Source organism: Lutra lutra, chromosome 5, assembly GCF_902655055.1.
Source record: "Lutra lutra chromosome 5, mLutLut1.2, whole genome shotgun sequence".
NCBI classification, from domain to species: domain Eukaryota; kingdom Metazoa; phylum Chordata; class Mammalia; order Carnivora; family Mustelidae; genus Lutra; species Lutra lutra.
This window is the reverse complement of record NC_062282.1, coordinates 49,141,403-49,158,676: the sequence shown is the minus strand read 5'-3', so window position 1 is coordinate 49,158,676 and position 17,274 is coordinate 49,141,403. Positions and strand designations below refer to the sequence as shown.

The window sequence follows — 17,274 nt, the reverse complement described above, 5'->3', positions numbered from 1 at the left end:
GAAATAACCTTTCTCTTAGAATAAAAAATTCTAAGTCACTATCTTGTTCACTGCTGTGTGAGATACACTTGTATTGGATAGAATAACTGTTTTGGGGAAAAGCGCTATGACATTTAAAACACCCTGAGATGCTGATTTCAGAAACCTTAAAATGTGAGAAAAAAAATATGCCTCTCCTTTTGGAATAACCGCTTAACCATATGCACAGAATACTTGTGTTTATGTGTGCTGGAAATAGAGGTATGTGGTTTCAGTGTGTTTTGGGAACAGGGTTGTCAGCATGTTCCCTCACAGTTTGGTGGCCCCTGTACTTGCCAGCCCAGCTCATTAGTTTTTGAGTATGAAGGACTGGACCTATAGTCCCAGAGCAGCCCCAGCAATAACCAAGATGGCGGGCGGAAGGTGTCGTGACGGTGGTGGGGACTATGGCCAGCATCAAGTGTGAAGTCGGTAAGGGGGGGGGAGCACTGCTTATTAACCAATACCATTTCTAAGCAGTTTGTTTTAAAATGAGGCCACACCCACCACTTCTACAGCTCTGATCCGCTCATATCTCTTTCTTAGATGAAAAGGGAAGATTTACACTCCATGAAGTATGTGGAGCTTTACCTCGTGGCTGATTATGCAGAGGTAAGGGGGAGACAGTGGGTTTTAGCGGATGAAGCTACTCTGTTTAGGCTTCCAACCACTTTGGGGAAATGCTGAAACATTCTTCTTTCTCCAGTATGTCATGTGATTTTGGCCTTAAATCTGACCAAGGGCTCTTCTAGCTATTTTAAATATAGTTGGGGGAAAAAAGAAATCTTCTGGCTCAATACATTAATCAAATAGAAGATCAGCAACTAGCATTATCTGGATTAATATTTTTTTTTTAAGATTTTATTTATTTTTTTGATAGAGAGAAATCACAAGTAGGCAGAGAGGCAGGCATAGAGAGAGGAGCAAGCAAGCTCCCTGTTGAGCAGAGAGCCCTATGCGGGGTTCAATCCCAGGACCCTGAGATCATGACCTGAGCCGAAGGCAGAGGCCCAACCCACTGAGCCACCCAGGCGCCCCTGGATTAACATTTCTTAAACTGAGTCTTAAGACCTTTTGGTTCTGGTGCTTATTCTTAGGGAGCCCATAAATTCTCTACAGAAATTGTCAAAAAATTTTTTGCAAACATAGTAAGGATAATCAGTCATCTTATTGAATACAATTTTCCTGCCCATGTGTGGGTCCATTTTTATAATCCCCTTGGTGCCAAATTAGAACCATGGTTCCCAAAGCATCAGCAGAACCTGGGAACTTTTGAGTACAAATTCTTGGGCCCCACCCCAGATGCAGTGCTGAGTCCTAATCTGTGGGGCTGGCATCCAAGAATCCCTATTTTAACAAGCCTTCTGGGTGATTCTGGACACAAGCAAGTTTGACAACTACTGACCTAAGGAATAGCTGTTTACCCTTTAATTCTGTATTTCTCAAATCAGCCAGCTTCTCACGGGGCTTGACTCCTAAAAGTTGATGAACACTCATCTCTCTCACTCTTTCATTTCATCTGTTCATCAACGATATCTTGATTTTCTCATATGTGTCAAACACAGTGTTTGGCCCCAGAAGATTAAGACAGACCTGTCCCTGACATCAGAGTTTACAGTAGCAGCACAAAAACTCAAGTGTGGTGACTGCCAAGATTGATCGTTATAGAGGATTAGAGCAAAGACCATGAAAGGTCTGGCATGGTTTTGGGAATTGGGGAAAGCTCCTAGGGGAGGATGTTGATGCTGACACATAAGAGTAGGTTCAGGGGGCACTTGGGTAGCTCAGTGGGTTAAGTCTCTGCCTTTGGCTCAGGTCATGATCCCAGGGTCCTGGGATCAAGCACCACATTGGACTTCCTGCTCAGTGGAGAGCCTGCTTCTCCTTCTCCCTCTGCCTGCCACTCTGCCTACTTGTGCTATCTCTCTGTAAACAAATAAAATATATATTAAAAAAAAAAAAAAAGAAGAGTAGGTTCAGGCTCCAGAGCACATATTTGCCTAAACTAGCCATATTTCACCTCCAATTCTCACTTTATGTAGTGACTCAGCCACAGCTAAACACATCTGGGCAGGGACAGTCACCATGAGCTGAACATTTGCCATGATCTAATGCCACAGCCTTGCCTGGGGCTCCCCTAGGACAGAACTCATCAGAGCTCCATCTGTCTCATGCCCCATCCAGATGCTGTAGTTACCAGCTCCCCAAAAAGACCTCATCCCAAGGCAGCTTTATCTAGTCCACACTCCCAAAGCACGGGTCCTGGAGCAGTACAGGTCATGGAAAGAAACTAGGCTTCAGGCCTGAAGAGCTGCCTTTAAGAATGCTAGTGGCAAGAGGAGGTGGCCTTGAGCTGCCTTAAAGGACAAGGGGGTGTTAACTGAGCAAAAAGGTGGGGGTGAAGGGCATTTCAGGCCGAGGGAACATCAGGTTCTGCTTTGAGAAGAATTTAGCTTTGTAACTGATGTGGATATTGGTTTTTCCAGCACCCTTTCCTTTTTTTTTTTCCTCTCTTTTGTTTTCCTTTCCAAAGGCTGGTGTGTGTGTAGGACAGGGGAGTAGTGTCGGGGAGCAAAATCTAAAGTTGATTTAAAAGCCGAGGCTCCACGGTCATGGGGAGAGGTAATGACGCTGGCCCTGCCCAGCAGGACTGCCTTTGCAGTGAGAGGGCCGCTGGAAAAAAGCTGAGCTCCTCTGACTCTAGGACATTTTTCCATTTAAGCTTTTGTTAGATGATCTAAGATAATCTCATATAGTGGTCTTGAAACTTTCTTTTATATATATATATATTAGCCACAGAATCATTTGTTCAGATAAAGCTCCTAGGCCCCCCAAAGCTCCTACTCGAATGTGAAGGTGGAGTGATCCTCCCCTTCAACCCTGCACTTGGCCCAGTGGCATCTGTCTGGAGGGTTCTAAAACCTACTGGGTGTGAAACTCGGGAAACTGAAGTTGTGGGGGTGGTTTAGGGATTGGGCATCTTCAGTCTCGTGGCATTTGGTGTCACAGCAGAGCCCAAAGAGGAAAAGTGGCCCCCAAGTTGCCTCTAGGACTGTGGTGTGGTCTGGGGCCATCTTGTTCCAGAGGAGAGAACCTCCAGTGCCGGCCCCATAGGCATTGACTACAGGGAGTGACTCCGGCAGCCTGTGGGTCGGGCACATGCTCATTGCTCAGGGTCCTGGGCTTTGAATGATTCACTGGAGGGGGTTGTAATCAGCCAGGCTAGGTTCACAGGCTCACAAATCCCTACCTCGTACACCACCTCTCCCAGACTCCCTCTCCAAGTGGCAGAAGTGAATTCCTGACAGTTAATCTGAGAGGTGGGGAAAACAGGGAAGGGGAGGGCTGCCTTATCTGTGATTTACAGCCTGGTGCTGAGACAGGCCAGGCTCCTTCTCTGGGCTCTGAATTTGGCGCAGGGTGCACAGTCACCCAGAGAGTGCAGTAAAAATGACCAAGCAGCTGGACCTAGGTGGGACGGCCTGGGGCCGCTCTCCATTTATTCATTCCGCAGGTGAAATAGGAAATCCAGGCAGGGAACGAACAACATAGGCTGTTGCAGGAGGATGTGGGGTGGTTGTGCAACCAGGCCTGCAGATTGCTGTCATGCTCCGGACAGAAAGTGGGGTAGCCGGCAAAGGCCAGGTGATGTGCCACATTTTACTTCCTTTGTCCCCCTAGAAAGTATAAGATTGAGATACTTCTTTCTTTTCGATCAGAGGTCCGCAAACTCTAGCCTATAGCCCACCACATGTTTTTGTAAATTGAGTCCTACTGGCAGAAATGCTTCCTGCTTGTATGTGTTGTCTGTGGCTGCTTTGAGCTGCCACGGCGGAGTGGAGTAGAAGGGGCACAGCGTGTCCGCAGAGCCTCAAGTATTCACAGTCTCGCCACTTACAGAAAGTTTGTGACTCCTGCTTGAGTCTTCTCTTCTGGACAACATGGTACATGTCTTCAACTACCGTGGTATTATCACGCAGTTGTTTAAAGACAGGGTTAATATATTTGAAAAACAGTGAACTCTGACTCTGATGTTCTAATAAATATTCTGTATATGTTGGAACCCTTTCTCTGCAGTGAGACCAGTTTAGAAATGGGACGGCCGAGAAACTTCAGGATTCACAAGTCATAGGTCCAAGTCATAGGGCTCCGCATCAAATTGCACTCTAAAAAGCAAGGGTCAAGTGAGAGGACAGTTCTGGTGAGCCACAGTTCTGAAGAAGCCCAGGAAAGTCCACAAGCAGTGGGAGAGTAGAAACAGTGGCTTTCTCGCCGGCTCATGGCCAGACACACCCTCGTCCCAAGAGATACCCCAGGGTGTTTTATCTGGCTGTTCTTTGTGATTCTTGCTTGAATGTTTTTCTGGGATGGGGTGGAAGAAGGATGTGAAGTGTTGGAATTGAAGTACCATATACTGTGTGTGCAAGGTAGATCAGATAGGCACCTAGATTCTCTGTGACAATGGCAGCGTACAGGACATGCCCATCATTTGCAAATTTAGGTTACAGTTGTAGCAGATTTTCTCTTTACACTGTGAAGCTTTCCTTCATCATTGCAGCTGAAGGAGATCTATTCCCTCTCAGATAGGAATGATAAATGTGAGGCTACCTACTGAAATGTCTCCTCCCTACTGGTTCCCATGGCAGACATTTGTAATTGAGCACAACACTCTTTCCTGCTGAACCCCATACCGTCTCAGAATTCTTCTTACCGTAGAAGGCCCTGCCAGTTGATCCAAGTGGCATGTCAGACGAATCCTGTGTGCCGAGGTCTTACGGTCCTGGTTGCCAGCCCCCAAGTGTGTCATTCACATGGCTTCCCATTGCCGTTATTTATGTGCCCATTTTAATTGTGTATTTCTTAAATACAGATTCTGCCATTGTTATTATTTTGGGCTGGCTTTCTTTCTTTCTTTCTTTCTTAAGATTATTTTAGAGAGAAAGAGCAAATGAGCAAGCAGGGGGAAGGGGGAAGAAGTGGGAGAGAATTTCCAGCACACTCCCTGTTGAGTGCAGAGCCTGATGCAGGACTTGATCTCACAGCCCTGAGATCATGACCTGAGTGGAAACCAAGAGTCAGACACTCAACCGACTGAGCCCCCCAGGTGCCTTCTCTTTCCATTAAGATGGAAATGTACTATTTGGACCAAATGGACCAAATGGACCAGTACCAGGATCTCACACTGTGTCCTATCTAGTGCCAAGCATAATGCCTTGCACATGGCAGCTTTTAGCAGCAATTTGATGAGTGATGATTGATCACATGTAGTGAGGCCTCATGAGATCCCTGTGATGATGGCTTCATGTTGGAGCAATGAGCATCACAAGGATCAGATTGGTCCCACTTCTAAGCCCCAGTGAGAATTTGTAGGAGACCTGGTAATTTGGAGGACTGGAGAACAGGTTTGACTTCAAGGCCTGGAGGAAGAGAATTCAATTTACTCTACAACTATGACATGTCTACTGTGTGCCTGGCACTGAGCTGGCAGCTGGGGATACCAAGATGACCATGACCCAGGTTCTGCCCTCCCTGAGCTGACACTGTAGGGAGGGTGTGGGGAGAGAGGAAATTGTATAAAAATAACTGCTCTCATAGAAGCTTGGAGAAAATAAAAGCTAATTGAAAGACAAGAAATGGGGTCCAGGAAGGGTCCAGGGAGGGATTCTGGGGCCTCACCGAGCTCTTCTTGCTCCATTCAGTTTCAGAAGAATCGACGAGACCAGGACGCCACCAAACACAAGCTGATGGAGATCGCCAATTACGTTGATAAGGTGAGACCAGGTGTGTACTTTGCGGGAAAGGTGCCAGCACCTCAGAGGGGCCACAGGACAGGAGATGGCATGGCACCTGAGCTGCCTCAGGGGTTGGTCACCCCAGCCAATCTCTGAGATGGAATAGCAATGCGATAGAGGCTCAGGGTGGTCATGACAAAGCCCTCAACTCTGTGACCTTAGCCGGGGAACTTAGCTTCTTTGGGTTGCAGTTTTGTGTTATGTTTAAATTTACAAAGTAGAGGGGCTGGCTTGAATCGGTGGCTTTTCAAAATTTTTGTTTTTCTGGTAGAACTCTTCTTTTTCAATGAAATCTTATGCCGTGTCTAATATAAAAGATAAAAACGGACTCTCAAAGCAGGGGTGAGGATCCAGAGTGCGGTCCTCTTGCTCCTTCCCCTCACCCCTGCTAATGGCTGCCAGGCAACATAAGACATGGAAGAGCCCAGCTGAAGAAAGCTCTAAGGTTCTCTAAGGTTCCTTCCAGGCATAAAGCCCAGAAGTTTCCTGAGTTAGGGGAGAATTGAGGTAGGTGAGCATGGGAAAGGTACAGAGCCTTAAAAATTGAGTATATAGTCTTCATCTATACACTTCATGTATCATGAAGACTGTGTGGTCTTCATCTATAAAATGGTTCTAAAATTATTTCTCTCAGAAACACAATGTGAATGGTTAACTTTCCTAGACCAGGCCCTTTTAAAACATGCCCGTAGGAAATACCCAAATTCTTGAATTTTGCTAGAATAGTCTGGTCTGGGACTTGGAAATACTCTGTTCATATAAAAAAGGGCATTTGTTATACTGCAAAATGCAGTAGAATAGATAACCTTAAATTACAGTATGCTCTTGACAGGCTAGTAGTAAATAGTTTTTAAAACTAGATTTTAATATGTTCAAGGTCACAGGTCTCTAAGAATCTGAAAACACTTATTGTACAATTTCAGTGCACTTGCAGTGCTTCTGCAGCTCTGGGCCTGTTCGGGATTCATGGAGCCCAGCTCCAAAGGGGAAATTATTTTTTTCTAAACATTAGAAGATCAAGAAGAGAACTTAAAAAAAATTTTTTTTTTAATGGATTTACAAGCAAATGTGGTAGCACTCTGAAGTCATCAGGCGGGAGAGTCTGTGGTCTGTGTTTTTGTTTCGCCCTAGATGGCTCTGGAAACACTGGTGACAGGTGAAAGTCATGAGCATTTCCTGGAAGGAAGGCCTCCAGGGACACAGCTCAGTCCTCTCTCTAGCTCTCAGTTCGCTCAACAATAACATTTAAATGATCCTACATCCCAAACACTCCACATCTGGGAAAACAAGAGAAGCTCATTTCCTGGGGGGTAGAAGGGAGGCAGACCCTGTTCTCACCCACGTGGTGTCTATTGTTCTGGAGACCCAGCAGGTGGGAAGCTTGGCTGGGTCTCCCCTTTGTGAACTCTCCAGCTGGTCTGTGGGAGTAGAACCAAGGGTGCTGATGAAAAGTGGGAGAGAGGTGACACTATGCCTCAGCCCTTACGTGAAGGCCCAAGCCTTGCTTAGCTGGTCCCTTCTGGGGGAGTGGGCTTGATTTTCTCCTGAGCAGCTGATTTTAGTCACTGTGGCTGGGGTGAAGGAAGGCACTTCTGGGGCTTGCTGACCCAGCTACTTGAACTGAATTGTTGTTGAACTAAAACTGGAATGAACTGCACTAAATTTGCTGAATCAGGAACCCAATCCAAAATGTTTTTCCTTAACTGTGAAAAAAGCCAAGTTTAAGTCCTTAAAAGCTCTCTCATGAAGCAAGTTCAAATTGGAATCCTAAATAAAACCCTTTATTTCCTGTAACGACTGACCTGGCACAAAAACGAGAAAATCAGAATTTCCTTGGCAGTCAACTGCTTTTTCACAAAAGCTGGAGCCCATCTTAGGCCACAGCTTCTTGGGGGCAAGAGGATTCTCTAGATGTGTGAATACGCCGGCCCCAAAGCCTCGAGGGGCTTGAGTGACTCTGAGATATGTGACTCATAGCCCCTGTCGCCCCCCCATGCCCGGGGGGGCATGTGCCAAAGAGAAATCTGGGATCCACTCTGCGTGCTGAGGCTAGGAAGGGGCATGTAAATCTCAGGGTGGTGTTCACAGCCGATGCCGTGGCTCTCTGTGTGCGTTTTCAGTTTTACCGATCCTTGAACATCCGGATTGCGCTCGTGGGCTTGGAAGTCTGGACACATGGAAATATGTGTGAAGTTTCGGAGAACCCCTACTCTACTCTCTGGTCATTTCTCAGTTGGAGGCGCAAGCTGCTCACTCAGAAGAACCATGACAACGCCCAGTTAATCACGTATGTGGCCTTCGTGCGTGTGTGTTTCCGCGGGGCTGGCTGCACAGCACGCGCCTGCAGTGTGGGCACCCTGTGCCCGCCCTCCCCCACCCACCCGGTACTCAGTGTGGGTGGCCCTAGCCATCCTGCCACTCTGGTCCAAACAATCCTTATTTCTCAGACATGGGCTCTGCCGCCAGGACACCCAGGAAAGTACTAAAACCCTAAGAGTCAGAACAACCCCAAGAAGTGGTGACGATCTAGGTGAGAAGCTTAGACTTACACATATTCCGTTGACCCATCTGAAACGGCAGGACGAGTATTTGGGAAGTGACTGACCATCAGGGGCTGCTTCCAAACAGCCTTAGGGGCTCCTTTTGGTCCTCGTGGTGCTTCATTGTAGAACGTACGCTTATCTGCCAAAGCTGTAGCTTCCTCAGCTTGCCCTTCACTTTGTTCCCAGGGCTCAGCACCAAGAGCCGGAACTGCTTCAAGAGGCAAATAGTGCAGGAACCGTGCGTTGGAGGGGAGGGAGACATTGGGGGTGGGGGGAGTTGTGCTGGAACTTCTTCAATTCCCGAGAGAAAAGAATAGATAGTGTGGGGTTCATGAGGGCCCCTAAAGTCCCCCGGGGGTGCGGGGGGGTTGCGAGTATCTGGTATTTTTAGTGTTGATTTCGAAAGGTGTTCTGAGACAGTTATAAGAAAAGGCACATTACATAGTAAAACTATTTCCTTTTGTTCCCTAAAAAATCTTTCTGAATCAACAATCATTTAAACATTTGTTCCTTCTTTAAAAGAAATAGGGAGGGCACCCGGGTGGCTCAGTAGGTTAAGCATCTGCCTTCAGCTCAGGTCATGATCCCAGGGTCCTGGGTTGAGCCCTGCATCCTGCTCCCTGCTCAGCGAGGAGCCTGCTTCTTCCTCTCCCTCTGCAGCTCTCCATGCTTGTGCTCTCTCTCTCTCCCTCTGTCAAATTAAAAAAAAAAAAAAAGTCTTTAAAAGAACTGGGGAAATAACTGTACCAGAAATCTAGACTATGGTTATTTCACAATGATACATTCATCTAGGAAATTTTGGGGTTTTGCCTGAATTTTGGAAGCCTGGTGCCCTGCTTTGGGCAAAACCCTGAATCCAGGTGTCCAGTAAGACTTCCCTAAGGTCATTTCTAAGTTTATAAAATAACCTTTGGGGTTTCATAGAGATTTGCTTGTATTTTATGTGTTTTCTTGCAAATTGTTTCTCTGAAGAAGAATCTGGCTTCAATTCAGCAAACTTATTAAGTGACCCCTATGTGTCAGATTCTATGCTAAGTTCTGGTGAACGCCCCCAAAGAAATAAGGCCATCTTGGCTCTCAAGTTTTCATGGTCTAGATGAGAAGACAAACAGGGAGCTATGAGAGTACCATGTAATGAACTTCCATATAGATCCTTTAAATAAATTCCCTGTTTTTGGCGTGCACGAGAATACTGGTGTTTTGTTCATTCCCTCTCCCCTGCCCTAGATGGATACAGCTGAGAGAGGGATGGATTGAGCCCGGGGTGGGGGGGCGTCACTGGCTGTTGGCAGGTTTGCATCACCATTGCAAAACAAAGGCAGAAATGGCTCATCTTTGCACCCAGCTACACTTTCTGAGGTTCCTGATGGGACACATCTGTTTCTTTGGCCCCAAAGTGATGTGGAAATGAAGCATCAGCCCCCACAGCTGCTGCCCAATCCCTCCACCCTGCCCTGTCCTGCATACCGCAGAGCCAAGGGTATGGCACGGGACCCTGGCAGCTGGCAGAAGTGGTCATGAGTCACTTAAGAGTCAGAACCTGTGCCACTCTTCTTCAGCCCCTCCCTCTGACTTTTTCCTCTGCAGCAGGAATGGGATGCAGCTTTAGGAGCCCCGCCCATTTCCTTCCAGGGAATGGGGCTCTGGGCATACTGTGGGGAAAAAGTGGCCTTTTGCCCTTTCTAGTTCTCTGGAACAGTGAGAGAGTAGGTGCGAGGAAGGGAGAGGTGTGGTGACCTGGAAGTTGTCCAGCTGGCCTAGAACACCGGGGTCTCTCCTTGGCAACGATCTGGGAATGGCAGCGGGGCCAGGGAACACCATGATGGCCGCCTGCTCCCGGGCACAGGGAACAGCCATCACAGCTGCCATCTGAATGACCTTCTCTTGTTCCTTCCTGCAGGGGCATGTCTTTCCACGGCACCACCATCGGGCTGGCCCCCCTCATGGCCATGTGCTCCGTGTACCAGTCTGGAGGAGTCAACATGGTGAGTCTCTGCCAGGATGTTGGTGCTGCAGAAGGCAGAACACTGCCTCACAGGACAGGAAGTTGTCTTGTGGGGGGAAAAAAATATATATATATGGATATATGCATATCCATATATATATATAAATAATTGCAGGGAAAAAAACCCTTGACATCAAGTACAGCAGTTGTTTAAAACAAAATCACTAAATTCTAAAAGATGGAAGTATCCAGGGGTAAAATTTCATTTATTATAGTTTATTCCCAATTTTCAAGCTCAGGAGAGCCCTACATTACATCCAGTGATGTCGCTAGATCTCTCATGTGTTCCAAACCAGGGACTAGAGAATAGTAAGATAGTAGAGATTTAAAAATATTCTTTATCCTAGGTTTTATGTTATTATGCATATCATTATGAAACAAGAGCCTGTCTCAAAGTCGTGGTTAGGAAATTCAAGCCTTCTTTTGAAGTTCTCTCTGGCTCTGTGGGACTGTTTGGATGATTCGTTTCTAACCTGTGAAGTAGATGTCAAGGAGGCCTGCTCTCCCATCTGTCTGTCCACGCCCCTACCCACAGATGTAGCATGACAGTTAAAAGCACAGGCTTCCATCATGGAGTCTGTACACGCTGATCATGGAATCAGTGGGCAGTTATGAGGCCTGGCTAAGAAAAGACAGAAGCAGGGAGTAGGGAGAGATGTCTTCTTGACCTGAACTCTCTCCTTGGGCAGGACCACTCTGAGAATGCCATTGGCGTGGCTGCCACCATGGCCCACGAGATGGGCCACAACTTTGGCATGAGCCATGATTCTGCGGATTGCTGCTCAGCCAGCGCGGCTGATGGCGGGTGCATCATGGCGGCTGCCACCGGGTGAGTCAAACAGCAAGGTGGGGAGAACAGAGTGTGTGAGGATGGTACAACCCAAGTGTTCCTCCCCATGGGCCCTAGGAGCCTCTGTTATAGCTCTCGAGGGGGCTTTGGAGAGAAATGTGGTTGATGACAAAGAAATTGGAAGAGAACCAAGAAACAAATGTGTGCAAGGAGCTCTAGGTCTGTAGCAGGTGGTTTGGTGCTGGTAGAGCCCTAGATATATTTAATTTCTGTCTTAGGGTCTTCAGCTGGAAAATTGGCCTGACCCCATGTATTCTTTTCACTTCATGAAGTTTTGAAGAGGACTCATTTTGAACAGCCCCAACCCTTAAGTCTCTTCATCCCAAAGGAACTTTGTCAGTGCTGAGTCAAAGTTCTGATGTAGCCTGCACAACAAGGAAAAGGACAGGAAACATCCATGCCCACATAAGTGACTCCTCAGGGAATTTACAGGTTGCATTTAGCATGAGGAACAAGAGCAAGCCAGCTACATCTCCCTGTATCTGTGAGGAGTTTTTTAACCAGAGCTTTTGAAAGAGAATTCTGTTAACACCCACAATTCTTAGTTACCACTCTTAATATTTAGTATCTGAACTCGTGCAGCAGAGGGCATTGGGTTCTTCCAAGACCTGAGTCACTCTTTGGAAAGTATAGTGGTGGGAGTTTGTGTTCCCTTTACCCCAAGCCGTTGGAGCCTGCTTATGCTTCTTAGGGAATGGTGTTTCAGTGTCCCTAAGAGGAAATGCAACTCTCTTGGAATTCCAGTGTCCAGTGTTTGTCTGTCACTTCTTGGCTGTGACGTAAAGGATGATGTTGATGCGCAGAATACAACTCCACGGGTCATGCTTAACTCCCTAAGAGCTCACGGTTAAGGCCACCCCTTTCTCTCTCAATCTAAAAAGCGTGTTTATAGTCATATGGTTGGGAGTGATTTTAATTATTCCTCCATTTTGTTTTAAACTATATGCAAATATAAACTACCGAAGTACTTTAAAAATTTTTGGCTACAAATGCCTTATGACAGAATGAACAATGGAAGGGGTTAACTTCTAGTTGGTTTAGTGCATTGCGAACTTTTCCTTTACAGACCTAAATTGTGGTACTGACCCAACGCTAGAGAATGTATGACTTCTGATTCTTTTTTTTTTTTCCAATAAAAGGACTCAGCACCTTTCATAATCTTGTGATAAAACTATGCATATGTAAATTACTGGTTGAGTTTGGAGTGCTGCCTGTATCCTTAGAGTAGAGGTCATAAGATCCCCGGCCCCAGTGAAGAAATTAAACCCATGATCTTGGCCTGTTCTTTTGTTTCAAGAAAATCTCCATCTAATAACAGCTTCAGGAAAGTTTGGATTGGCTAGTATTCTGTTCAGCTTTAAAACTCAGGAAACCTATTATAACATATTCAATTACCCTTTATTTATGGCACCCTTTCCTACAAAGGGCAGAAATTGCTGCTTCTGATTTTCACATACCTCCTCCGTGCACAGTGAGGGAAAAAAGAACGTCATGGGGTGCTGAGAAACAATTGTAAGATAATGTATCGGTGATGTTCTAAGGGGACAGAATGTGTGTGCCTGGGACTATGGGGGTCTAAGTCTAGGTGGAATCAGCCTCATGGACGGCCAGACTGAGACTGTTCTGGCCACCTGGTGCTCAGATCCCAGCTGACTCCAGCCTTACTCTCTGCCAGGCATCCCTTTCCAAGAGTGTTCAATGGCTGCAACAGGAAGGAGCTGGACAGGTATCTGCAGTCAGGCGGTGGGATGTGTCTCTCCAATATGCCAGACACCAGGACGCTGTATGGAGGCCGGAGGTGTGGGAATGGGTACCTGGAAGATGGGGAAGAATGTGACTGTGGGGAGGAAGAGGTAAGGTGTCATGGTAATGCTAGTGGGAAGGGGAGAGTGTGCACTGGTTTCGAATCTTTGCGTCAAGGAGAATGCAACTGACCACTTCTTCGTCTTAGGAATTTCCCACATAGCATGGCTGTCAAATATCCCATCACAAATCAGATGTGGAGAGTAAGACTTCAATATGGACCATTTGTCCAGACTCTCTCAGATTGAGGTCAGCCCTGGTGATGTCCACCTTGTGAGTGTGTCTGGTCTAACCAAAACCCATCGTCTTCTCCCCAGTGCGGTTACAGATGGCCTCTTGGTCCTCCAGCTGCACAGACTTAATTCTAGAGGCCACACGGTTGGATATATGAACTTGAACCTGGGCCTTGAGGAGGCTTAAAATAACAAGCTTGTGCTCTTTAGGCTGGAGAAGAGAGGATTGAAAGAGGATGTAGGAAGTACTGTTAGGTCTAGAAAGGGCTGCTGCAGGAAGAAGGAACAGAACTGTTTGTGTTCAAGCTCTGTACTTCCTTCTGATCTTCAAACTGAGTGGTGGGCATGCAGCGGAGCTCTGTCATTTTTGCCAGATGTGTGTTGTTCTGCAAAAAAGGAGAACTGGATGGTTTCGTGTCCATTTTCTGAAGGATGAAATATGTACGTTAACGTATGCAAAACAGTCAACTGTGTGAAGGGGAGACTGAGGGTTTGTATACGACTGTTTGTTGTTATAACCTTCTCTATGGTTAGATTTTTGGTTTTTTGTATTGTTTTTATTTTGAGAGAGAGAAAGAGAGAGAGCAAGGGTTGGGGGGGAAAGAGAGTCTTAAGCCAGACTCCATGCTCAGTTCAGAGCCTAACACAGGAATCGATCTCATGACCTTGAGATCATGATCTGAGCTGAAACCAAGAGTCAGATGCTCAACTGACTGAGCCATCCAGTCACCCCTGAGTTTTGTCTCCAATGCCAGCACACAACTTTCCTAAAACAAAACAAAACTAAAACTAGTTAAACAAAACTAGTTAAAGGCTCTGCCACTCCCACCACCATGAGTTCAGAGTGATCGATCCAGACCCATCAGAAAGGAGGGAGTCAGCCCTCTTACCATGGAGGGTCTGGCAGAGTTGAGGAGCAGTCTGCGAGTGGGCTCAGCCAGCTGGCTTATGTTCAGCAAGTACTTACTGAGCGTGGGGCACTATGTTGGGTGCTAGGGACAGGATGGGTAGCAAGAACAGACAGGGTTCCTGTCCTTGTGGAGCATATCATCTAGTGGGGGAAACATACATTGACCAAATAATGCAAAAGTATATGAGTACAATCTCTGGTAGAGGCTTAGGAGGGCTGGTGGTACATGCTGTGAGCACCTGTATTGTGAGAGCAGCTGCCCTACTCAGGCGGGCGTGTGAGTTCTGACCCCATATCTGAAGGCAAAGAAGTTAGGAGTTCTGAGGAGCTCAGGGAGAGAAAGTGGACTTCAGCTAAAGGAGGAACCCCACCCTGAAACAGGAGGAAACCCTGCCTGGAGCCCAGGACAGTGGGAGATTAATGGAAGGAGAGTGGCCTCTTCCTTCTCTTAGGGGAAACAAGTGGATGGGTATCGTAGCCGGGCATGGGATGTGTCTCTCCCTGCCAGACCTGGGCGGTTAAGGTTATGATATGATTCATAAGCTTGGGACACGCCCCAGGCAGACATGGCTTAACTTCAGATTCAGCACTTGCTGGGTGTGTGTCTGCCAGCATAGGACTTGTCTGAGCTCCATTTCCCCATCTGTGAAATGGCAGTAATCATGCCTCACTGTGCTGTGGTGGACCTAGGGGGCCTGGCACATTGTCAAGTGGCTTAGGATAGGCCTACGAATATAGCAGGAGAGTGATAAGGACACTCAGGGTCATTGGGATGTTTCAGCATCTTTTTAAATTTCATGCTGTACAACAGCACGTCAGGACCCATAAGGCAAGAAGGAAGAACCCATAAAGACGTTCTGTTCCAGAAAGGTCCAGGCCAGTGAAGGGTGAGGAAGAGCAGCAGGTGGTGAGAGCAGTCTGGGGAGACAGGACTCAGGACTGACATAAACTTCAGATTGTTCCAGCCTGGCCTTTGCTTTCGGTGGCCTTTTCTTATGGGATATCAGGTCCAGGAGTGTGGGGGTGGGGAGGGCAGGAGCAGAAGATGTGGTCTCTGGGCGTTCTACTGGGGATGAGAAAACAAATCCCAGAATCCCTTTATAGTATAATATTATGCTAAACATCATGTTTTTGAAGAATACGGGACTTCAGGGAGAAATGTACATATTAGATTAAAAAGTAGCAAGGCTACTATGATTTTGTAAAATAAATATGTATCTATCTATGTGGAAGGGAAAAACACCTGGGTAAATATTCACACACAAAATGTGTGTCTGCGTTGTGATGTTACTGATGATTGTGCCTTTGTATATTTTCTGTGATTAATATACACGAGCTTCATGATAAACCTATAAAGCGAATTTTGTGGTAAAGATTTTCTAGGGAGCTTGGGCCCCAGGGGCATGTAGGGCAGGGGTGGGGAAGTGTGGGAGGTGGGGGAAGGGCTTCACCCCACCAGTCTCCCTGCTCAGCTGCCCCAGAGGCTCATAGCCATACCCTCCGCCCCTGTAGGAATGTAAAAACCCGTGCTGCAATGCCTCAAATTGCACCCTGAGGGAAGGAGCTGAGTGTGCCCACGGCGCCTGCTGTCACCGGTGTAAGGTAAGAGGCCCTTTTCCCACCCCACTGCCCCCAGAACCCCAGGGTTCTGATCTGACAGCTCAGTGCTCTGCTGTGGGCTAATGGCTGGGACTCAGCCTCCATCCAGGGGAAGTGATGGTGGCCGAGTTTCAGGAACACGCAGCTGGGCTGACCCCCTGGATAAAGTTTACTATTTCCTGTACCGTGCCTCACTGGCTTCAAGTCATCCCAGAGGGCTGTGCTACCTGGAAGATGGAAGATGGAAGACTGACTTGATTTATTCATTTATTAAAACTTTATTTTATTTAAATTTAGCTAATTCACATGCAGTGTATTATTAGTTTCAGAGGTAGAGTTAAGTGACTCATCAGTTGTCTATGACCCCCAGTGATCATTACATCACGTCCCCTCCTTAATGCCTGTCACTCAGTTACTCCCTTCCACCCCCGCTTCCCTCCAGCAACCCTCAGTTTGTTTCCTATCGTTTAGAGTCTCTTATGGTCTATCTCCCTGACTTTGTTTTATGGAAGGAAGACTTTTTTTTTTCTCTTAAAATAAGTGTTCAGAGAGAGTAGGCTTGATTTCATTTGGAGCTCATAGTAATAATCAACCTAATTTTGATTAATATCAATGGACTTCTTATTAGATGTCAGGTACTATGCAGAGATATATATTATATATATTATCTCATTCAGTCCTCACAAAAGTCCCATGAGACGTCTATTAACATCCTCCTCACTTTAAGATGAGTAAACTGGGGCTCAGGGAATAAGTGGCTGACCCCCAGTCACATGGCCAGGAGGGGCTGAACCATGCTTCCCTGCTTCTGGAGCCTACACGCCTAGTATCAATGTGGAAGGTATTGCTACTCATTGCCACTATCGCTTTACAATCTCTTATCTGTAATTCTGAAATTCAGAAAATTCTAAAAACCGGGGAAAAAATTTCTTAACATATTTGGTGGCAAATTTTACCTGAATTGATGTAATGACAGTCTTTTTAAGAAAGATACTCTCAAAGTGAATATTTCTGTGGTGCTGCAGAAAAATTAATGTGTTTGATTATAAAGTATAACCCCAGGCCTTCCTGGGGGGGGGTCATATAATAGACATATGTAATGTGTGAATGCATATACGTACATATGTGTGTACACGTGTGTAATGTCTACCTTCTGAAATCTGAAAAGTCAGAAGCCCATCTGTCCCCAAAGTTTGGCTAGGAACTCTGGACCTACGCTTCCATCCCCCACTTGCCAAGTGCTCGTTATGTGCTAGATACTGTTCCGGTGCTCTGTTTGAGAGCAGTCCTTGTAACAATCCCATGAAAAGGTTATTATCCCCGTTGTCTCTGTGCTAGCCCAGAGAGGTTAAGCAGCTGCCCCAGTCCCCACTGCTGGTTAAGGAGCTGCGATCTAAAGCCAGGCAGGCTGGCTCCAGGTGCATCCTCTCCACCTCCCTCCTGCTCTGGTGGTGGAGACACGTCCTGCCTCTTCCTCCTCCACGCATCGCCAGGGTCCGCCCTGGCAGCCAAGGCTCCGTG

At 46.7% G+C, this 17,274-nt stretch overlaps 1 protein-coding gene across 3 annotated transcripts in view; it reads left to right on the top strand.

Annotated features, from left to right (window-relative positions):
• ADAM19 (ADAM metallopeptidase domain 19) overlaps window positions 1-17,274 on the top strand; it is a 79,837-nt gene that overhangs the window by 45,328 nt on the left and 17,235 nt on the right. For 2 of the 3 annotated variants that reach the window (XM_047729655.1, XM_047729654.1), the window contains exons 7-13: window positions 565-630; window positions 5,718-5,789; window positions 7,931-8,097; window positions 10,254-10,338; window positions 11,048-11,187; window positions 12,884-13,061; window positions 15,667-15,756. In XM_047729655.1, coding sequence (XP_047585611.1) covers window positions 565-630; window positions 5,718-5,789; window positions 7,931-8,097; window positions 10,254-10,338; window positions 11,048-11,187; window positions 12,884-13,061; window positions 15,667-15,756 — 798 coding nt within the window. The remainder of the gene's footprint in view (window positions 1-564; window positions 631-5,717; window positions 5,790-7,930; window positions 8,098-10,253; window positions 10,339-11,047; window positions 11,188-12,883; window positions 13,062-15,666; window positions 15,757-17,274) is intronic. The other variant, XM_047729656.1, reaches the window with a different exon arrangement.